General features: G+C 41.9%; 1 protein-coding gene across 7 annotated transcripts in view; it reads left to right on the top strand.

The window, feature by feature from the left end:
* Positions 1-23,961, top strand: part of akap6 (A kinase (PRKA) anchor protein 6) — a 404,269-nt gene that overhangs the window by 182,973 nt on the left and 197,335 nt on the right. For all 7 annotated transcript variants that reach the window (XM_073040038.1, XM_073040040.1, XM_073040039.1 and 4 more), the window contains one exon: positions 7,922-8,085. In XM_073040038.1, coding sequence (XP_072896139.1) covers positions 7,922-8,085 — 164 coding nt within the window. The remainder of the gene's footprint in view (positions 1-7,921; positions 8,086-23,961) is intronic.

Genomic DNA, 23,961 nt, shown 5'->3' with positions numbered 1-23,961 from the left:
CATAAAAGCATGCAGACATGGTCAAGAAGTTCAGTTGTTGTTCAGAGCGAACATTAGAATGGGGAAGAAGTGTGATCCATGAGGGGTGATTGATAAGTTCGTGGCCTAAGGTAGAATGAGTCAATTTTAGAAAACATAGCACATTTATTTTTCAACATAGTCCCCTCCTACATTTACACACTTAGTCCAGTGGTCGTGGAGCATACGGATCCCTTCTTTGTAGATTGATAAGTTCGTGGCCTAAGGTAGAAAGAGATGAGTTATACAGCTCTCATTACATGCACATGCAGTTCAACTCTTTGAGTGAAAATGCAGAAAGTTTGAAGTTAATAACTCATCTCCTTCTACCTTAGGCCACAAACTTATCAATCACCCCCTGCTGTGGACCACTTCTGGAGGTCCAAGACGCCGACTTCTACAAAGAAGGGATCCGTATGCTCCATGACCGCTGGACACTAGTGGTGATATAGTACATAGAACAGTTTCTAGAATTTACAAAGAAAGGTGCGATAAACAGAAAGCATCCAATAAGCGGCAGTTCTGTGGGTCTAAATGCCTTATGAGGGCAGAGCAGAATGGCCAGGCTGGATCAAGCTGATCAGAAGGCAACAGTAACTCGGATAATCACTATTACAACAGTGGTGTGCAGAAGAGCATCTCTGAATGCACAACATGTCAAACCTTGAAGTGGAGGGGCTACAGCAGCAGAGGGCCACACCGGGTTCAAATCTTGTTCCTGATAAAGTTGCTACTGAGTGTATTTAAACCACCATACACAACAGTAGTATCATTCCTTTAAACATAATTGTATTAATTCAGCCAAACTTTGAATAAATGGGCAAGGAAAAATTTGGATGGGTTTTAAAATATGAAGTGTGATATATTGTGTTACGTATCCCATAACTGGATCACTTACCAGCAAAGATAGAGAGGTCCGTTGAAGTCTGATGGCACTATTTTGTAGAAGTTTTTATTTATAAAGGGGCACAAAAATAAGGTTAATACAAACATTCAGATAACATACGTCGTCAATACTCAATCTAAAGCGCAGGTATAGTAATAATCAATAAGAAATAAGCTCTATCGTTGTCTAGGGGTAATATATATTGTCCGATGTATATCTAAAAGTCTCTCGCGGTCACTGCAGTTCCACCAGCTGCCGTCTTTTGGGTGTCGCGGTGGTGCACTTTGTTGGAGAGAGAGAGAGATAGGTATAGAATAGAACAGTTACCCGGTGGGTTTTTCCAACCTTTATGAGTTCGATCCGTCGGAGTCTCGTTGGGGGGTGGCCGTTCACTTGTGGCCTCTCCTGTAGCTAAAGCCGTTCTTTCGTGGTGAGGTCGCCAATCCCAGGCAAGGAAAAGACGCACACGAACCCCCCCCACCGGCTGTCGCTATTAAACGCTGTCACAGGATTTCTAGCGTGTCTTCTGGTCCGTCTGGGGGGACCGTCTTTACAACCCCTCTTTTATCTGAACTCACGGGGTCTCAGATGTCAATCAGGTTGGGATGATGCAATCTCTCTCCGTCTCTCTACCCACGTTGCCCTGATGGTATACACGTAGTACAGTTCCCAATTCACAAAGGTGTCTCCACAAGACAATGACCACAGTCGCCAGCTTTTGCCTCGCCGTGAAACGAGGGACACCGCACGTATCTCTCTCTTCTCTTGGGTCATTGACCCCCCCTTCACTAGGGCTCTTGCGATTCTCACAAAGGAGGGGGCTGGGATCATAACACCTCCCCTCTTAAAAATGTTTTTACCAGCGGTTAAAATGGAGTGGTACAGAGTCTTACAGGGTTTTAGGATCTAACATAGTACAAAAGCTTTTCTTTTAACTACAGAGCTGTACCGTCATACATTTTTCAGCGTCTAAACAGTTAACGATTACAGTGGCACTTCCTTTAATATGGTAACATCTTGTCCCTGACTAAAGGCTGGTAGCATCAGATTTCAACAGGCAGGGTTCCAAGGGGGTTGTCTTTGTTATTCACATGCTTTGTCAAAATCCCGTACAGCTGGTTTTTCTATTTAAAAATGGCGCCCCCATTAGCCGTCACCTCTGTTCCGGTGAGTTCCTACGTGGGAGACCTGGGTAATTTGGCGAGGTACTCTCCCGTCTTTCCGTTCCATAAGGGTTATTCTCTCAACCCTGTGTCCCAAACTTAAATCATCGTGTGAATTTCCACCCAATTCTTTAATGTTACACAGGTAGCTAACCCTTTTGTCAAGACCATGCAGGCTGATGGGTTTCAGTTCGAACCTTTCCCTCAGGCCGCATTTAAAATTCGGCTGTTTCACAGCGCTCTCTTGAATAACAACAGTGTGTGGGGCACCTTTACATTCCAAATCAACCTGTAATCGATGCGCAGGCACCGCGTCACCAAGCCATCGTTTCTGTAGCCTGGTTACTTCTTCTGACACCAATCTAAACTTTAAATTTTCTTCATTCGATTTGGGAACTACAAACTTTCCGTTCCCTTCAATAATAATGTTTATCTCCCCATGGTCGAGTTCCACTTTAAGGTTCACCACCCCTTCGTGTACCAACACCTGGGAACCCTCCCTTCCCCCAATTACCAGGGTTAACCCTGTCTTCACTAAACCCAGTCCATCTGACCCACAGGGACTGCGTTCCTTTTCAACTGAATCAAATACCTCAGACTTTTTCTGAGCTCCATTGCTAGGTTCAGTACCACGTGCATCCACATCTTGGACACACTCAAACGGGACATCTGCCTCTTCCAGGCTTTCAATACCCGTACCCTTTTCAAATTCTAAATTCCCCTGATCCTCCCAGTTCCTCTCTGGGCAGCTCCCTTCCGGAGTAAACTCAACCCCGCGGGCTGAAACAACCTCGTCTGCCAACCCAGCAGACCTCTCCAAGGTAATGGCATCCTTTTCATCTAGGACTGCCTTCATCTCATTATCGGGAACACCTTGATAACTCTCAACTTCTTCAAACAGGGCTGCCACCCCCGACAGATCATCCATGTCCAACTCTGGACCTTTTAACAGCTTTTTCCGTTTCTCATCTTTATTTCCTACCTCTAGGACCTTTCTCTTCGCTAAGGGCAGATCTAGCTCCTCTCCCTTAACCCCTTTCACTTTACTACTCTTCGGTTTACCACCCTCAGAACCCTCGTGGTACAGGGTCGGTAGGACCGTCTCGGCCAAATCAATACTGGCCAGATTTAAACTGCTCACTTTCTCAGCTGCCTTTCTCGACAGGCTGCGAATGCTCGCGCCTGTGGTACAGACTGGAGATGCGAGGGGCGGGGCTGCAATCCTCACAGGCTGTTTGGGCCATGTCATCCTTGTCCAAACCTGCCCCCCCGGCTAAATCATTTCCGAGGAGGACGTCCGCGTCAGTTCTCGGGAATTCTGATGGCACCCCTATTTTGACTGGTCCAGATACCAGCTCACAATCCATAATTACCTGATGTAGGGCCACCATTTCTATTCTTGTACTTATCCCCTTCACGGCGACCATTCCCCTTCTCCGACCGAATTCTAGTATCTCACGGCGGATCAACGACAGCTCCGCCCCGGTGTCTCGCCAGATTCGGACGGGAATGAGTGGGTCTCCCCCCTTCACGGACACGGTTCCGGGTGACAGCCAAGTCTCTGACCCCTCTTGTACTCTGTCTACCCGGGGCTCTCTCGTCGATTTACTGATTACCACGGCACACCCGATAGGGACCGCTGCTTTCCCTTTTTCTGGCTCCTTTCTCGGAGCAAAGCACCTAGAGGCAATATGTCCTCCCTTCCCACAATTAAAACAGGTCAAGCCCGGAAATCTCGGGCCGCCTGGCCTTTCCCCCTCAACCTTACCACTAGCTCCCGGCGGGACCTCTGCCTCAGCCGGCGGACTTTCTCGGTCATTCCCACAGTCTCTCGGGTAACCTTTTGGCAAGGAAAACTTTGTCCTGTGGGTTAGGGAATATTCATCTGCGAACCTAGCAATTTCTGAGATGGACTTATTCGGCTTCTCATTCAAATACATCTGGATCTCCTCCGGAACACACCCTTTTAATTCCTCAATCAAAAATAACTCCCTGATACACCCATAATCCCCGTCTACCTGTTCCGCGGTGCACCAACGGTCCAAGAGCACACCCTTTTCATAGGCTAGCTCGGTATACGTTTGATTCCACCCTTTCCGTAAATTTCTGAACCTTTGTCTATAAGCTTCAGGTACTAGCTCGTAACTCCGGAGAATGGCCTCCTTTACTTTGGCATAATTCTCCGCTTCCCCTTCCTCGACGGCCAATGCCGCATATGCTCGTTGTGCCTTCCCTTTTAACACACTTTGTAACAACGCCACCCACTGCTCTTTGGGCCACTTCTGATTTACTGCCACCTTTTCAAAAAGCAAGAAATAACTATCAACATCCGACTCTTCGAATGGAGGTCCTACCCTCAACTCCCGACTAACATTAAACCTCTCCTCTCGATCTAACCCTAGATCTCTTCGCTCTTTCTTTAACTTCTCCATCTCCAAGTCATGTTCCCTCTGTTTCTGTTTCTCCTCATACTCTCTTTGCTTTTCAGCTCGGTCCTGCTCTCTCTCGGCTCGTTCCTTCTCTTTCTCGGCTCGTTCCTTCTCTTTCTCGGCTCGTTCCTTCTCTTTCTCAGCTACTTCTAGCTCTTTTAGCTGAATTTCATGCTGTCTTTGCTTTTCAGCTTGGTCCTGCTCTTTTTTCACCTCTAACCCCTTTAGTTGGAGCTCCTGGTCCCATTTCACCTCTAACTCCTTTATGTGGAACGCCTGCTCCCTTTGTTTGTCGGCCCTTTCTTTCTCTCTCTCAGCCTGTTCTTCCTCCTTCTCAGCTGCTTCCGGCTGCTTTATTTTAAATTCATGTTCCAACCTTAATTTTTCCAACTCTAGCTGGTCCATCCCACTAGCTGGTACTTTTTCAGGGATATTTTCCCATACCTCAGCTTCGAACACGTTCTTCCCAATGTAATACTGAGTTATGGCCCCTCACACCTCCCGCTTTTTCATGGACGACCTCACTTCTGTGAGGTCCAATCCCTTCGCCAAATTTAACAAGTCTGATTTGGTGGCTGCCTCTAGCGCCTCCACAGTCGGGTTTTTCATAAATTCACCCATGTCCATCTTTGCTGGTTTCCCGTCTGGCTACCTGCGCAACCAGATCCAAGTTTGGACTTACAAGCCCGATTCACTGGCCTCCCAATTTGGTGTCAAATCCGGAGACGAGAACTCCAAGTTGTTACGTATCCCATAACTGGATCACTTACCAGCAAAGATAGAGAGGTCCGTTGAAGTCTGATGGCACTATTTTGTAGAAGTTTTTATTTATAAAGGGGCACAAAAATAAGATTAATACAAACATTCAGATAACATAAGTCATCAATACTCAATCTAAAGCGCAGGTATAGTAATAATCAATAAGAAATAAGCTCTATCGTTGTCTAGGGGTAATATATATTGTCCGATGTATATCTAAAAGTCTCTCGCGGTCACTGCAGTTCCACCAGCTGTCGTCTTTTGGGTGTCGCGGTGGTGCACTTTGTTGGAGAGAGAGAGATAGGTATAGAATAGAACAGTTACCTGGTGGGTTTTTCCAACCTTTATGAGTTCGATCCGTCGGAGTCTCGTTGGGGGGTGGCCGTTCACTTGTGGCCTCTCCTGTAGCTAAAGCCGTTCTTTCGTGGTGAGGTCGCCAATCCCAGGCAAGGAAAAGACGCACACGAACCCCCCCCACCGGCTGTCGCTATTAAACACTGTCACAGGATTTCTAGCGTGTCTTCTGGTGCGTCTGGGGGGGCTGTCTTTACAACCCCTCCTTTATCTGAACTCACGGGGTCTCAGATGTCAGTCAGGTTGGGATGATGCAATCTCTCTCCGTCTCTCCACCCACGTTGCCCTGAGGGTATACACGTAGTACATTTCCCAATTCACAAAGGTGTCTCCATGAGATAATGACCACAGTCGCCAGCTTTTGCCTCGCTGTGAAATGAGGGACACCACAGGTATCTCTCTCTTCTCTTGGGTCATTGACCCCCCCTTCACTAGGGCTCTTGCGATTCTCACAAAGGAGGGGGCTGGGATCATAACAATTGTACATGTCACCATCAGAGTGGCTGAACCAGATGTATCTCATAAACTTTAAATCTGCAAGTTATTGTTTGAATGAACATATGAAAACCAATATACTATCCCACATTATGAACTTGATGAATTACCAAATACATTCTTTAAATTGAAATTTGGTTAAGCATTTATGGTAATCGGTGAAAGCTAAGCTGCTCAATCTGTACTTCCATGAAACAACAAATTTAGCAAAACCTGATGGTTTAGGTCTGAAGGAAACTGGAAACAGAAACAGGAGAATAGGTATTTCCATAGATGAGTGTAGATAGGGAGGAGACTGTACAGAGTCACGGTGAGAAAAGAGAGATGAAATTGGGCAGGGCAGTGATTTGCTGCAGAGTTAGGTAATTGGAGAAAATATTTCACAAAATCCAAAGGGATTTTAAGAATTAACATTCAGAGAAAATTTACCATGGTGTGAAATCAGATATCAGAATATGTTTATGAGAACCAGGAGTGTTTTAAAATAATTTTGGAGGTTGGAAGAATGAGTAATTACTGAGATATTAATTGCTATAATATTTTATCTAGCTATGTAAGATTTAGTCTTTGTGATTTATTTTTAGGTAAGTTAAAAACATGATATTGCTGTACATTTGTGTCCACTCTCAAACACAGGAAGCAGTATTCTGATCCACCCAGCTGTTATTGTAACCCAAGATCAAAAGAGGAGAAATATTTTTACTACTTCTGTCGTTAATTGAAAGTTAGAATAAATTCTTTGTAACTAGAAGGAACACAAATAAGTACACCATGCTGAAGATGATAAATTAGTGAAGTAAACAATTAAATAAAGCTTAGTAACTATTTTAACTAATTAAATATGGATAATATTAGCTTAGCCTGCCTGTTGTGCTCTGTCAGGACCTGTACAATATTGGTTTTACATTCAACCTGAATTAAACTGTCTGTGAAATCAATGGAGAGCAATATTGAGTGAGTCATAAATCCCAGCGTTTCAGCTATCCTATAGCTTCCCACTTGCAAGGTAGGTTAAATTAATGCTTCACAATTCCAGGAATTCAACTTCTTTGCTCTTTTATCATTTCAAGGTTACATAAAATTTCATTGCAAAAATCAGACTGTTCAGAACAATGTTTTAAAAGCTGACAATGTGTTCTTGTCCACTGTTCATCTGTTGTTATATTAAGATAAAACATGATTGGAGATAGTTCTATTGCTCTTGGCCCCTGCTGAGAACCAATTTGAGTTCAGCAGAAGATGAAAATGTTTTCTTCCAGCACTCAGATGATTGTGATGGCTATAAATTAATTTTTTTTTGATAGTCCCAATCTTCGAAGTCAGCACAGCTTCTATCAATCCAAAGCATTGTAGCTGACTTGATAGCGTAAGACCCCAAAGACCTATCTCCAAGAGGCTGAAATGCCGTATTGATTGGTACAGCAGGATGCCATTCAGAAGTTTGTGTTGAGGCAAATCACTGAAGCAGAGCTATGAACAAAATGGTGTTAGTTTTCAATTGAAACATCATTGTTTGAAATAAGGATGTCTTTGTAATTAATAGCATTAGATGCCATCCTTTCTGGAATTCAATACATTTCAACTTCATTTACAAATGTGAGAAGATGGTATTTGTAAAGAGTAGTTGCCTTGATTTATAATGGCAGTAAGTTCAGAAAAAGTGCTTTCCTGCAGATGTTTCATACAGCTCAATGAAATATTCATGTACAAATACAATTTGCAAAATATTGTCACTGTTGTGACATTTGTTAATTGAATATTATTACGATTGGTGTTGCTCCTGTTGTGTGCTGATATCTCGTTGCTCTGCTTTGAAGGATTGAGAGACATGCTGCAGATTATTGCAAGTCAGTGGCAGGAACTACAGAGGCAAATCAAACGCCAGCACAGTTGGATTCTTGGAGCCCTGGACATAATCAAAGCGGACATATTGGCAACTGATGTGACTGCACATAGTTTAGAAGGTTCTGCAAGCCCCAAGGTAAGTTGGTTCAATTTGTCAATTATATAAAACAATTTTCAGAAGAGTTCAGCTGTATAGCAGCTTGTTACATTTTGGATCTCTTGTAAAAACAAAAGGTTAGAACATTTTAGAAAAAGAAGCAATGTCACAGACAATTTCCACAAATAAGGACAAGTATAATCATTATTTCACACAACATCTCATTTGGATGCAGAAAATTGTAGAGATGCTATTGACGTCATAAGGTGATGTCACAAAATTTCAAACAATTTATAAGAGGCATCTTTCTCCACATCTTTCAGGTGTATTATTACACAGAGTCTTAGAACAGTACAGCTCAGAAACAAACTCTTCAGCCCAACTACTCTGTACTGGACCATTTAAAACTGCCTATTTTGTATTGTGCACATCACTGGATTTAATTTTACCCTATTTCCTGCTCTTATGAAAAGAAATTTAATTCTTCTCCTTAGTTGTTCTTGTTCATGTGCATGTATTGAAAAAGGTGAGCATGTGGGCGCAAGTGGCTAGGACTGCAAATGGTAGTTTTGACCTTTATTGTAAAAGGGTTGGAGTTTAGAAATAAGAACATATTGTTAAAATTCCACCGGGTACCAATGAGGCTGCACCTGGAGTTCCATGCATAGTTCTGGTATCGTTATTTCAGATCAAATATACTGGCTTTAAAGCCTGTCTAAAACAGATGCACAAGGCAAGTTCCTGGTTATTTGGGAATGAAAAAGATTGCCCATCATGAGTGGCTAAAGAAATTAGATGTATATTCAATCGAGTTTAAAAGAATGACAGGTAATCTCACTGAAACATTTAAAATCCTAAAGGGGTATGACAGGATTGATGTCAAGATGTTTCTACTAGTGGGTAAATCTCAAAGAGGGAATGAGGATAGGGGGCAGTTCCTTAAAGCTGAGGTGCATGGGATTATGTATCTTCTGGTGCAGAGAGTTGGATCCCTGGGATTTTCTACCCTGGGGGTCATGGAGGCTAGACCATTGTGATAGGTAAGGTTTTGAAAGACCTGGGAATTGTGGACTTTTAGAAATGGTAAAGAAAGGAAGAGTTCTGGGTTGGATCAGTCATCATATTGAGGAGCAGAGCAGACCTGAGGAGCACAGAGTCTACTTCGGCACCTGTTTAAAAAATGCTTTTTTTGTTCTTAAAACTGTGATAACACTATTTTCTTTTGCTACTTCATCTCTAGATTTCCTGTTTATATATTTTCTCTTCAATGCTAGTTAACTGAGAGTAAACAGAAAGTTGTAGTAATTCTCAGAGATTTTAAGGTTTTCAGTAACTGTTAATTCTGTGTAATATAATCAGTGTAAGTACACTTCCTGTTGATGAGAGATTTCCCAGTTTTCCTTTGAATAATGTTGATTAATTATCACAAAGTTATCATAAGAGAAACTGGTTTCTTTTCACTAGAGAAAGTTCTTGACTCTGAGGAGACTTGATAGAGACTGTTGGATGTGTGCAATTTATGAATTCAAAAATATGGTACATCACCAAACAGTATCATTTTGAATACTGGCTAATCTTTTGGCTTCTGTCAGGGATATTGCCATGTTTATCTAGACTGAGTTCACTCAAGTTAAACAAATGAAATTTGCTTTTCTGAGGAATCAGTGATAATTTTTATAATACACACAAAATGCTGAAGGAACTAAGCAGGTCATAGAAACTAGAGCATAGATATCTACAGCATATTACAGGCCCTTCAGCCCACAATGTTGGGCTGACCATGTAACCTACTCTAGAAACTGTCTAGAATTTCCCTACTGCATAGCCCTCTATTTTTCTAAGGTCCTGTATCTACCTAAGAGTCTCTTAAAAGACCCTATTGTATCTGCCTCCACCATCATTGCCAGCAGTGCATTCCATGCACCCACCACTCTCTGTGTGAAAAACTTACCCCTGACTTCCCCTTATACCTACTTCCAAGTACCTTAAAACTATGCCCCCTCGTGTTAGCTATTTCAGCTCTGGGAAAAAGCCTCTGGCTATCCACACGATCAATGCCCCTCATTATCTTGTACACCTCCATCAGGTCACCACATGAGATCCTTGGTGGTGTGTATGCCGAGGAATTTAAAGCTATTCACCCTCTCAACCCCAGATCCATTGACGTCAAAAGGGGTGAGCCTGTCTCTATTCCTCCTGTAGTCCACAACCAACTCCTTTGTTTTTGCGACATTGAGGGGGAGGTTGTTTTCTTGACACCACTGTGTCAGGTGATGACTTCTTCTCTGTAAGATGCCTCATCATTGTTTGAGATTAGGCCAATCAGTGTAGTGTCATCAGCAAATTTAATTAGCAGATTAGAGCTGTGGGTGGTGACACAGTCATGGGTATACAGAGTAAAGGAGAGGGGTTAGGACATAGCCCTGAGGGGCACTTGTGTTGAGGGTCAGAGGAGCAGAGGTGAGGGAGTCCACCCTTAACACCTGCCGGCGATCTGACAGGAAGTCCAGGATCCAGCTACACAAGGCAGAGTGAAGGCCAAAGTCTCTGAGCTTCTTGTCGAGCCTGGAGGGAATTATGGTGTTGAATGCTGAACTGTAGTCCAAGAACAGCATTCCCACATAAGCATCCCTCCTCTCCAGGTGTGTAAGGACCTGTATAGAGTTTTGGCAATTGCATCATCTGTCAATCGGTTGTGTCGGTAGGCAAATTGTAGGGGGTCCAGTTTGGGTGGTAGCATGCTGCAGGTGTAATCCTTGACCAGCCTCTCAAAGTATTTGCTTATTATTGATGTGAGTGTGACAGGACGCCAGTCGTTCAGACACGTAACCTTGGTCTTTTGGGTACAGAAACAATGGTGGATGTTTTGAACCGGGAAGGCACTCTACACTGGGAGAGGGAGAGATTAAAAATGTCTGTAAACACACCTGCCAGTTGTGCCGCGCACACTCTGAGTACCCGCCCTGTGATGCCGTTCGGTCCCGCAGCCTTGCAACTGTTGACTCGTTGGAAACACCTGCGTACTTCAGCCTCAGAGATGACCAAGGCGCAGGTCTCCTCAGGGGCTCAGTGTTGACAACATCAAATCGAGCACAAAAAAGGATTTAGCTTGTCTGGGAGAGAGGCATCGATGTTGGAAACTCCCCTGCGTTTAGCTTTGAAGTCTGCAACGGTGCGCAGATCTTGCCATAAGCTGCTTGTGTTGTTGGTGGAGAGTTGAGTATGGACCTTGTCCCTGTATTGTTGTTTCGCTGCCTTGATGACTTTGCGCAGTTTGTAACTGCATTTTTTGAGTTCCTGTTGGTCACTGGCAATGTAAGCTCTGTGTCGCGCAGTGAGTGCTGCTCGCACAGAACTGTTGATCCAGGGTTTCTGGTATGGATAGACCCTGACCAATTTCTGAGGGACAACACCCTCGATACACTTCTGGATGAAACTTGTGACCTCATTCGTGAACTCGGAGACAACCTCATCATGGAAGACATTCCAGATGATGTCATCAAAGCAGCCCTGTACCATGGAGACTGATTAGTCAGACCAATAGCAGATGGTTTTAACTATATCTGCCTCTTGTTTCGGCTTCTGCCTGTACCTCGGCAGTAGCAAGATGGAGGAGTGATCCGATTTTCGGAGAGACTTTAGTCAGCGATGCTCTATTAGAGTCACTGGCAATGATGAAGGCAGCCTCTGGGTGTGCATTTTCCAGTGTGTTGATGGTCTTGTACAGTTCCCTGAGAGCCAGGTCAGTATCAGCCTGTGGTGGACTATACACCACTGTGATAATAACAGCCATGGACTCCCTCAGCTACCAGAAAGGTCTACACAGCTGCACCAGGTACTCCAGATCCAGGGAACAAAAGGATTTGAGGGCTTGCACATTCCGGGGGTCGCACCAAGCATTATTGACCATGAAACATACCTCACCTCCTTTACTCTTCCCAGAGAGATTTTTTGACCTGTCCGCCCAGAACAGGGATACCCAGAGCACTTGATGGCGCGATCCGGTATCTCCTCTGTCAGCCAAGTCTCCACGAAGCACAAAATGTTATATTCCTTTGTTTCCCACTGGTAGGAGATTCTGGCTCTCAGATTGCACAGCTTGTTGTCCAGGGACTGAACGTTAGCCAGGAGTGTGCTAGGGAGCAGTGGCCAATTAGCACGCCGTCTCAACCTCACCAGGACGCTGGCCCTTCTCCCTCACCTCTGGCGCTGCTTCCAAGGTAGTGGCGGTATAATAACTGAGCCTCCCATGGATTGCATAAGCAGGGGCTCCCAGTGTAGAAAAGCCAGCACATAGTGGGTAAATGCTGTCTTCTTGATGTTCAGAAGAGTCAGTCAATCATATCTGATGTGTCTATCAGCTTCTTGAACAGAAATGTGAAGGAAATCACAGAAATTAGCAGTACATTGTAAAGTTGGGACAGAGCTCACAACATGGCTGCCGTACGTGGTGCCATTCTGCCTTCAAATTTGACCTTCCAAAATAGACCACTTGTGGTGAACTAGATATACCTGTCTGACTGCTCCTGTGGCTCCTCCCACAGACCCTGCTGACTGCTCCTGTGGCTCCTCCCACAGACCCCTGTATAAAGGCGACTGTGGTCTGCTGCTCTCCCTCATTTTCCCAGGATGTAGTGTTGTTTGTTCTTCCAGTCAATAAAAGCCGATATCTCACTTCCTAAGTCTCAGCGTGAGTTATTGATGGTGCATCACCACTTCACACTTATCTGGGTTGAACTCCATCTGCCACTTCTCACCCCAGTACTGCATCCTAACGATGTCTTGCTTTAACCTCTGACAATCCTCCAGACTATCCACAACACTCCCAACCTTTGTGTCACAAAGGTCAGGCAGCATTGATGGAGAGCAATAAACAGTCAAAATTTCAGGTGGAGATCCTTCATCAGGACTTGAAAGGAAAAGAGAAGCAGCCAGAATAAGAAAGTGGGGGATTGGTAGGAATACAAGTTGGCAGGTGAGGGGTAAGGTGGGTGGGTGGGGAAGGAGAGATGAAGTAAAATGCTGGGAGCTGAGAGGTGGAGGAGGTGAAGGGATGAAGGAGAAGGAATCTGAAAGGGGAGACAGTAAATCATGGAAGCCAGAGGAACACCTAAGGAAGTGTTAGGCAGATGAAGAGGAGAGAATGGATGAGAGGGTGAAACAGACTGGAGAATGGAAAAAGAGAGAAGTGGGAGCTGGTGAAATTATTGAAATCTAGAGACACTGGTGTTTGTACCATCAGGTTGGAGGCTATCCAGGTGGAACATGAGGTGCACCAACCATTGCTCTGAGCACGGCCTGAAAACTGCATGGCATTTTAATTTTTTTTGTAATATGCATACTATGATTACTTAGAATGCAAACTGAAAAATCAAGTACTTTTGATTTTATTTATTAATTGAAGGGTATACTGAAATACAGTGCAACAAAGAAAATCTTTTACATTTTATAAACTTTGTCTCATCTGTCTTTATTATAAATCCATTGTCTATAAACACTATTCAGATTAAATTTGCATCCATATGAAAGATACATCTCAATCCTCATTGGATCATCCAACTGTTCCACTTCTAGTCTGTTTCTGGATTCTCATTTAATTGAATTCATCAGATTGAACCCACATTCGCAGTCAGCATTAGAAGCTTGAAATGTTCCAACGATGTCAACAAGAATTGGCAGTTCTTCAAATTCTTCATTTCTAAGCATGTAGTTCAATATATCAGTGAATGTCTTATTTGAACCAGTTTTAACTTTCTTAGAAACAACAAATTTGAAGTGACAGTATTTCTGTAATATTTTTAAGGCAACATTGTCATCGTATCTCTTAATAGTAACTGAGTACTCTTTTTGTCAGTTGTACAACATTCTCTTTCCAAATTCAAAATTGGTTGTGTTTGTAGTCGCAATAGGGTCAAAAGCTTGCCATTCTCTTACTACATTGTCAGGAAATCTAGGATTCAAGTGATAATGCACATGTTGAATGAATTGAATAATAGGCGCAGTATTGACTTATAGAACTTATAACTCAGAACTTATAGATGCAATTAGATAGTTCATTTAGTCACCCTAATAAATGGAATCATCAAGTCAATGTGACCGACATTGGTTTTGCATGCTGCATTGTTTCAATTGTATTCAAACAACTTTTCTGAAGCAATTTAGAAAACAGATGCCAGATCTTCTAAAACATCGTTAAGGACAGTTAATGCTACTCGATATTGTGGGTTGGTCAAAATCTTCAGGCAGCAGATTTATGGATTGTATTCATTAATGCATAATTAATTACAGGATATTTCACAATTATGTTAACATTGATTTCAAAATTATATTAGCATAATTCAAAATCATATTAACATAATTTCAAAATTATATTAACATTATATTAAAAAATTCTAACAGTGTGGCAACAAAGGCTGTGTGTGCAGGAGCATTTCAGTTTCTGTGCAGCAGTGCAACCGTGTTCTTAGAGGGAACAATGTTCCAATGTGAGTGTAGCTGAATTTTTACAATAATTTTCTTTTGTATATCTTATGACCAAAAAATGGAAAGTGTTCTTTTGAAAAGCAGTAACCAATTCCTCTTGATATTAACTTTTTTTTTAGCAGTGTTGGGTGAAGCCAACAGAATTGTTTAAAAAAAAAGGAGCAACAGGGCTTTCCTAATTTGAGTATATTTTCTTTCTGAAACCTTCAAACAATTTCTGTGGTCACTTCTCATATTGAGGAAATGAAGTTATTATAAAAGCAACAGACTATTTTATGAATGAGCTATTTTATCTTGCTTATATAAATGCCAAATAACTCCTTATTAAAGATGCTAAAGTTTCTATTTCTGACATATTTGTTGCTATCAAATTGGACGTTACTCAACACCATTAATCAACCACTTATTGTTCAAGCTTCTAACCAAAATGTTATTTTGTTTATTGTCGACTATCTTGTCAGATACATTCCTCTTGATTCATAGCCCACTGATTGAAGAAATGAATCTTTATCTCAACCCTGAGCCAGACATCCCTTAATCTGTTTTTTAATCCTAGAGTTTCCGGTCCCTGGAAACAATCCTCCAGAGCTTACCTGGTCAAATCTCATATGAAACTCTGCATACTTCACCAAGATTACCTCTTTCCTTTAAACCTATAAAAGTATTGACCTAGTTTCCACAGACTCTCCTTGTAGAACAGTCCCATCTTCCTTGTAAATAGCCCAGTGAATCTTTGTTGTACAATTTCTCTTCTATCCCCTTTCATCCATTTTAATTAAAAACCAAAATGCTGTTTATAAGGATAAGCTTTATACAGCGTTCATCTGCACAAACTTCTTTGCTAATTCCAAGCAGACATCGAACACTAGCGTGCCAGCATATTTAGACGCCACTATCTGGTTATTTTAATTGTCTTCTGTGGAATGCATATCTGCTTTCTGTTACATCAAGTTTTATTGGGAAATTGCTTATTAAAAAAGTTTCTATGGGAAAACTGACATGATGAACACTTCACAGCTTTGAGCCTGATATCCAAAATATTTTTGAAACTGTGCTATAATGGGTGTATACCTTAAAGAACTAAAATTTCTAGAGATTCATTGAGCTATGACTCCTGATCCCTTGCTGAATCAACCATTGCTGTTAGCTCTTGTCTCCCTTCAGTGAAGATGCTGATTGGCGATTTTAGCTTTGCTACTTACTTCAATGAACAATGCAGAAGAACATGCAGGCACTACGGTGGGAGGCATTAACTTACTTAAAATATCTGAGTTAATAGGCTATTAGCATAGCTGGGAAAAAAGAACACAATTTCATACTAATACAATAAATGTTTCTGAACTGATGTTATCCAATGGATTGAATCAAGGTGGGCTGTCTGGCACTTCAGAAGAGATCTGCTTCCACTCAGACACTATGAGTTAAAAACATCCCAGTATTATGTGGCCTTGCCATTGGTCCCGGCTGAGTTAAGTGACATATGTAAGGGATTCCTAACATGAAGATTGGAAAGAAAAAGATAAATTAAATCTATTTATTTTCCCCTTACGTTTGTTATTTGTAATTATTTATTAACATTTTAATCTTCTAATAAAATACATTTATTTTTGATTTAACACATTTAAAATAATTTAAAACCATTTTATTTGTTTTAATCATCAAAGACCTTTGACTCTCAGACTTTGACAAAAGATAACAACCGATCCAAACCCTTGCCTCTTACCAAAAGCTGTAAGACAAATACAGGGTTGAGGATTTAAATGGTATCCTCTCTCTGCCTGAGGCCTAATCTCCGCTGAGGTCTTGGTGTGCCTCCAAAATCTACTCCAGGCTGATTGGGCCCTCATATCTGAACCAGATTAATACAGGCAAGGGAAGAACATGGCCAGCAAGTAATGGGAGTGAACTGAATTGGTCTAATGTAATTCCCAGTCCTTTATAAATTCAGAATTAGTTTGCCTGTAATTACTCTATGAATTAAAATAGTATTTACAGGGCCACTGGGGAAGGAAGATGAAGCATTCATCTAGATGGTTGACTTTCCCATTCCCCCAAACCAATAGATTGCATTAATTGCTGTAATCACTCACCACTTCATCATGATTTAGCTTTTCTCTCTACTCTGTCACATTTTTTTCAGATAAGGTAAATGTAATAATGTTTTCACTATTACCCTTAAATCTGCCAAAGATTTCATGGAACAAATCCATCTTCCAAACAAACATTCAGCTGACACACTAATGATGATAGATTAAAGGCAATGGAGGAACCCGCTGAAAATTTATTGATACTATTTAATGTTTCCATAACTGAAAACATAATTGTGTCTTTAATCAACCCCTACAATATAATGTTTAAATGTGATCGGTTAATTTTATTTTTTTAAAAATCTAACTACCACAAATCACCCTCATTTGCAAAATTATCCATTATATGGTTAGTTGCAGAAAATTAACAAAGAAGAATGACAGGGCTCTGTTGCTACATAATATCATGAATATTATTTGGGGCTGAGAAATTGCATCCCTAATGCTCGCCATTCAATGGCCGAAATGGCATTTAATGCGCGCATACACACACACACACACACACACACACACACACACACAAGCACTTTGGCCATTTGTCACATTTGTGAGTGCATTATCATGATCTCAGCTGACCTTCATTAGCATGATGCAAAATTGTGAGATCATACTGATTTGACAGCAAATGTCTGGTTTCAACTCTCCGAGTGACACTCTCTGAGAGCTTTAGGACCTTACAACATGGAAACTGGCCCTTTCAACAGCATACTGTATGCACAGAAAACATATCCCTCTGATTGCACACCACATTCCCTTGAAATCAAAACTAGCATGCCATTAACTGTCTCGATTTCTTACTGCATGCATATGCCGGTTCTTAATGTTTCATGTTGAAGCTCTCACAATTCATTTGTGCTTCAAATTTCTGCAGTTCTTTCTCTATTTAAATATTACCATGTATCATCATACAAATGAACAACTTCTCAACTTCTCACATTATTCTTCAATTGCCATCTTTTTGTCCATTCACTCAACCTATCAGTCTCACTCTGTGAACTTATTTTATCTTTCTCCCAGCTTGCCTCAACCCCTCATCTGCAAATCATGCTCCAGTACAACCGTTTCTTTCCTCTAAATTTTAGTATATTGTGAACAGTTAAATTTTCTGCATCCCACTGCTTACAGGTTGCAACTTGAAAATAATCTCCTTATCCCTACTCACTGTTTCCTGCTGGTTACCCAGTCCTCTATCTACAGTAACATATTACCTCCAATTACATGAGCCATGCTCTTGCAAAGTAACCTTTTGCGTGGTAACTTGCTGAATGCTTGTAGAAAATCTAAATAAATTACACCTACTGGCCTGACTTTATTCATGCCGACTACTGAACCCTAATCAATTTGTCAGACCTAATTCTTCATGTTGACCCTGATTGGATTATGAATTTCCAAGTCTTCTTGCCAATTGATTCTATTATTTTCCAATAATAGATGTTGGGTAAAGGAGCCCATTGTTAGCTGCTTTATGCATATTTGATTCAGTGATTACCACTTCTAAACAAGTTTTTATAAGTGAAACCATGCCATATTACATAAAATCATAAATATTCATCTACCATGTACTTTTTAATTGCTCCAGGAAATGTACCTTCAGTAGCTACAGCATGGCTGGTAGAAGCTAAAGAAATTTAATGGTCCACCTGCATCTTCAAGCCCTCTGGTGCAGTCCTAACTTTGAAGCTGGCATTCTCTTTTGTTTGATATACTTTATTGATTCCCAGGTTGGATTAGATTTTTGTGTGACTATCAGGACTTCCTTCAGTTGCAATGCTTCCATCTTTTCAGAGTGTAATATAGCTTTAAGCAGTGCTGGCTAGCTTTAATTGGTACTACTAAATTATGATATTGGACCCCATGCTGATGTGCGCAGCCAATCAAACATGCAGTAAGTGCTGGCTGAAAGCAGAAATTATTATAATAAACGGACAACCTAAAACTGATATGCTGCTTACATTACATCAAGGAGAGCTGGTTAATTGCCCATCACAAACTCTGTGCTCATATTTGGAAGCCTTCCAATTTAGTTCCCATTGTCTTATTAACAGGTCCTACTCAATGTCATGAGTTTTCAGTGAGCCACACAGTTTCATGCTCAAGGATGTTAGCTTTTCTTTTCAGAATGTTTTAGAATAATACATTGACATTATTGGCAGAATTAAAATCAAATATCTCCTTTTATTGATTGTAGCAACTGGAGGAACATCATTTCTGAAATGTATAAAACTGAAGGTTTGGATATTGGCCTGATTCTCTTGTGAGTACGGTAAATGTGGAATAGGATAAAGTAGACAGTAGGAAATCAAAGATATTTATCTTTTGGGAGCTTTACTTTTGATTACCATGCTATGAAGTGAAGCCAAGTGCTAATGCAGTCACTGGAGTGATAAGAACTTTAATAGATGCATGCCTTTCAGTTCATTATAATGAGTAAAGGCCAGGTTTAAGACAACAAAATAATAACTTCAGAATACCTTTAAATCATATCATTTAGATTTATGAACCAACATCAAATTAGTAAACGCGGCAGCAATGGAAAGGATATTTATCACAGTGAGCGTAATACAATAAAACAAATAAAATGTGACATTCTCTGGAAATACAGCATTTTTAGAGGAATTGGGATTGACAGAAATTACTGTAAATGGTATCCTTTCACTTTGTATTACAGGTTGGTGCTTATACAGCACAAAAACATTCCATGATTGGTTCCAAGTACTTTCTTAAATTAGAATGTGTAATTGAACTATTATTCCCTTGAACCCATTTGTTGAACCCGTGTGTTGAAAGGATAGAAGGAATTGATGAAAACTATAGACGGCGATGAAGCACTTGTTTGTATGTTGCAATTGTTACATTCCTGGGATGCCCCAAGATGCATTTCATGCAAAAAATGGTTATTTTGAAATCTAGTTACTGTTGCAAATGCAACAACTCTGGTTCCAGATCAGATTCAAAAGCAGTAAATGCAATCTTATATTTTCTTAAAGACTTGGAAGGAGGCTTTTTGGCACTTCAACTGAACATTGAGTCTTACAGGAATTTCATCAGTGCATTTCCTTCACTTTCTGTCTTTCCTTGTAACCTATCCTCTCACACATTTCCAATAAAAGCCCCTGATTCTCCCACCAGTTAACTCTATTGGGGGCAATTTATAGTCCAGTAACCTGCTGCCCAGTACTTCATTGGGATATAGGAGAAAGCTACGATAAACTCACACAGTCACAGGGAGAGTGTAATAAGTCCACACTGAGCATCTGGACTCAGGATTGAACTGGGACCTTGGATATGCAGGACAGCTGGACTCTGTGCAAAGCCATTGTGCTGACACATCTGTTTAGATATTGTTGCAAGCAGGCCAGGTACTGACCAGGACACTGGACACCTTTTGAATAGTATGACAGCAACTTTTACCTTTGTAATTGAGCTTGGCTTAATGCCTCGCTTAGAACAAAGCCTTTGCTTGGTAGTACAGCAAAATGTCAGCCAAGATTACATGCTCAAATCACTGAGGGGGTCTCAACATTTAATCCTCTGACAGAGCCTCTAATGCTGTCAAGGAGCCAAAGCAAATATAATTGGTCGGAACATGTTCAATGTGTTCATACCCTGCACTCACCAACCATACCCCCATTCCCAACCCTTCCCCCCACCCCGTCACTTCTCCATCCTTTTCTTGTGGTCAGACTACCCTTTTGAGGCCCTACAGGTTTGCTTAAGCAGGAGAACTTTCTGTGTGGAAAATACCGCAAAGTGGAAAAAGCAGCCATTGCTCTTCAGCAGTGAGTTCTGAGACCCACTCTTCAGAATGCTTGCTGTCAAAGGCCTCTGAGCTTCTTTAAGTGAACTTGATAAAACTAAACATTAAAAAAATAGGAATTAAGAACTAATAATTTATGTTAGAACATCTTCATGAACTGGAAACCGACCAACACAAGAGATTCTGCAAATGCTTGAAATTAGAATTAGGATCAGAATCAAGTTTAATATCACCGGCATGTGTTGTGAAATTTATTAACTGCAGGGCAATATATGATAATATAGAAAGAAGAAAAATAAATAAGTAAATCAATTACAGTAAATAAATATAAATATATATATATAGATTTAAAATACTGCCAAACAGAAATAATATATAAAAAAGTGAGATAGTGTTCCTGGGTTCAATGTCCATTTAAGAAATCATATGGCAGAAGGGAAGAAACTGTTCCTGAATCGCTGAGTGTGTGCATTCTGATTTCTGTACCTTCTTCCTGATGGCAACAGTGAGAAGAAGGCATGGCCTGGGTGATGAGGGTCCTGAATAATGGATGCCGCCTTTCAGAGGCACTGCCCTTTGAAGATGCACAGCCAGCTCCAACATCTCCTTCCCTGGTGTCTGCACAGGTGACCCCCTGAGGCGTGAGGGCCTGGTGCATGTAACAATTGAGGCTGCGCAGCTCCCCCGCTATCGGTCTCACCAATGAACCACTGACTCAGAGTCGTATTATTCTACATTACCAAAGTCAAACAAGATCTCGTGATCTTGTTCAAGCATCGAAGCTAATCATTTCCACTATTTGTTGGCACACGCACAGCCTCCGCACACTGGCTCTGACACCTTCCTCCCAGGGTAGCTGAAGCAGGCTGCAACACGGTACACAACAAGTCCAGCTCCACCACTGTCAAGCAACTTGCCGATGGGATAGGCCTGCAGTACTTGATGTTCTTGATAACCAGTAGTGTCTTGCAATTCTGAAAAAGACAGACAGGACAAACAATTACACAGAGAGGCTGCTAAGACTGAGCACACCACCATTTTACCAGCGCTTAAAATTTACCAAGTACTTAAAATCTTCAACAGCTGAAGTTCTTCTGGTGAAGATCCTCTCACAGAGCGATTGAGTAAGGATTGCAAGTTTTAGATCCAGTGACAATTTAGGACTGGCAATGTATTTCCAAGTCTGTATGGTGACTGATTTGGAGATGAATCTGTAACAGCAATGTTGCCATGCACTTGTTGGCCTTGGCAATAAACATCATGGGTATGAAAGGTGTCTAATTAGCCTGGGTCATTAGCTGTAGTGCAATTTGTAAATTGTGTATACAGCTGCCGCTGTGTGACAATGGTGGTGGGAATAAATATTTTGAGGTAGTTAATTGTCTTTTTACACACACTGCTTTGCCCTAAGTGACGCCAATTTCCTTGAGATTTATTTGAAGTGCAAGTGGAGCATGTTCCACCGCAATCCTCACGTGCTGTAGTGATAGTGGAAGGAGCCTGAGGTGTCAAGATGCTTGTCACTTGCTTGTTACATATCCTCAGATCTCTATAGTCATTGGTTTAAGTGGCTGGTCCACAGTTTTTGATGAGTGGAGGCCCCCTGAGCATTGATGGTGGAGGACTCAGTGATGGTAATGACATTGAATGTCAAGGGTAGGCAGTTAGGTTACAGCTTATTAACTATCTATGAAGTGTATGAGCTGCAAAAACTATTATAATTTCAGATATTAAAGCAGTTAGTTTGTCCAGTAAGTCTGAGCTAATGGAGTTGAATCGAGCTGCTTTGGTTAATTATCACCAAGAAGAGAAATCATAATCTGAGAGCTGCGTATCATCTCATGCCATGGAGCACTCTGAATCATGTAATTGTGGTATTTTTTGATGTATAATATTTCCAATATGCTCCATAGACGACAACAAGGGATGTTTTGCAGTTAAACAGAAAATAGCTGTGCAGTGCCCATTGGTGTACTTCGGTCAGCTCCTGTATGTTGCATTAACCACAAGGCACATGAAGTTTCTTGTCCCAAAGCATTTATAAATGGCTTAGAGCTGTTAATACACTGGGAGAAGTTGCCTATATGGGGTAGTGCCTTAAACAGACAGACATACTTTATTGATTCCTGAGGGAAATTGGGGTTCGTTACAGTCGCACCAACCAAGAATAGTGTAGAAATATAGCAATATAAAACTATAAATAATTAAATAATAATAATAAATAAATTATGCCAAGTGGAAATAAGTCCAGGACCAGACTATTGGCTCAGGGTGACTCCGACAGTCCGAGGGAGGAGTTGTAAAGTTTGATGGTCACAGGCAGGAATGACTTCCTATGCTGCTCACTGTTGCATCTCGGTGGAATGAGTCTGGCTGAATGTACTCCTGTGCCTAACCAGTACATTATGGAGTGGATGGGAGACATTGTCCAAGATGGCATGCAACTTGGACAGCATCCTCTTTTCAGACACCACCGTCAGAGAGTCCAGTTCCACCCCCACAACATCACTGGCCTTATGAATGAGTTTGTTGATTCTGTTGGTGTCTGCTACCCTCAGCCTGCTGCCCCAGCACACAACAGCAAACATGATAGCACTGGCCACCACAGACTCGTAGAACATCCTCAGCATCGTCCGGCAGATGTTAAAGGACTTCAATCTCCTTAGGAAGTAGAGACGGCTCTGACCCTTCTTGTAGTTAGCGTCAATGTTCTTTGACCAGTCCAGTTTATTATCAATTCGTATTCCAGGTATTTGTAATTCTCCACCATGTCCACACTGACCCCTTGGATAGAAACAGGGGTCACCTGTGCCTTAGCCCTCCTCAGGTCCACCACCAGCTCCTTAGTCTTTTTCACATTAAGCTGCAGATGATTCTGCTCACACCATGTGACAAAGTTTCCCACCATAGCCCTGTACTCAGCCTCATCTTCCTTGCTGATGCATCCAACTATGGCAGAGTCATCAGAAAACTTCTGAAGATGGCAAGACTCTGTGCAGTAGTTGAAGTCCGAGGTGTAGATGGTGAAGAGAAAGGGAGACAGGACAGTCCCCTGTGGAGCCCCAGTGCTGCTGACCACTCTGTCTGACACACAGTGTTGCAAGCACACGTACTGTGGTCTACCAGTCAGGTAATCAATAATCTATGACACCAGGGAAGCATCCACCTGCATCACTGTCAGCTTCTCACCCAGCAGAGCAGGGCAGATGGTGCTGAACGCACTGGAGAAGTCAAAAAACATGACCCTCACAGTGCTCACCAGCTTATCCAGGTGGATGTAGACACGGTTCAGCAGGTAGACGATGGCATCCTCAACTCCTAGTCGGGGCTGGTAGGCGAACTGGAAGGGGTCTAAGTGTGGCCTAACCATAGGCCGGAGCTGCTCTAGAACAAGTCTCTCCAGGGTCTTCATGATGTGGGAGGTCACTGCCATCGGTCTGTAGTCATTGGAGCCACTGGGGCGTGGTGTCTTCGGTACAGGAACGAGGCAGGACGTCTTCCACAGAACAGGAACCCTCTGGAGACTCAGGCTCAGATTGAAGACATGGTGAAGTACTCCACATAGCTGGGGGGCACAGGCTTTGAGCA

This window comes from Hemitrygon akajei, chromosome 3 (assembly GCF_048418815.1).
Source record: "Hemitrygon akajei chromosome 3, sHemAka1.3, whole genome shotgun sequence".
Classification (NCBI taxonomy): domain Eukaryota; kingdom Metazoa; phylum Chordata; class Chondrichthyes; order Myliobatiformes; family Dasyatidae; genus Hemitrygon; species Hemitrygon akajei.
Note: the sequence above shows the minus strand (reverse complement) of the source record. Positions and strands in the feature narration are given on the sequence as shown.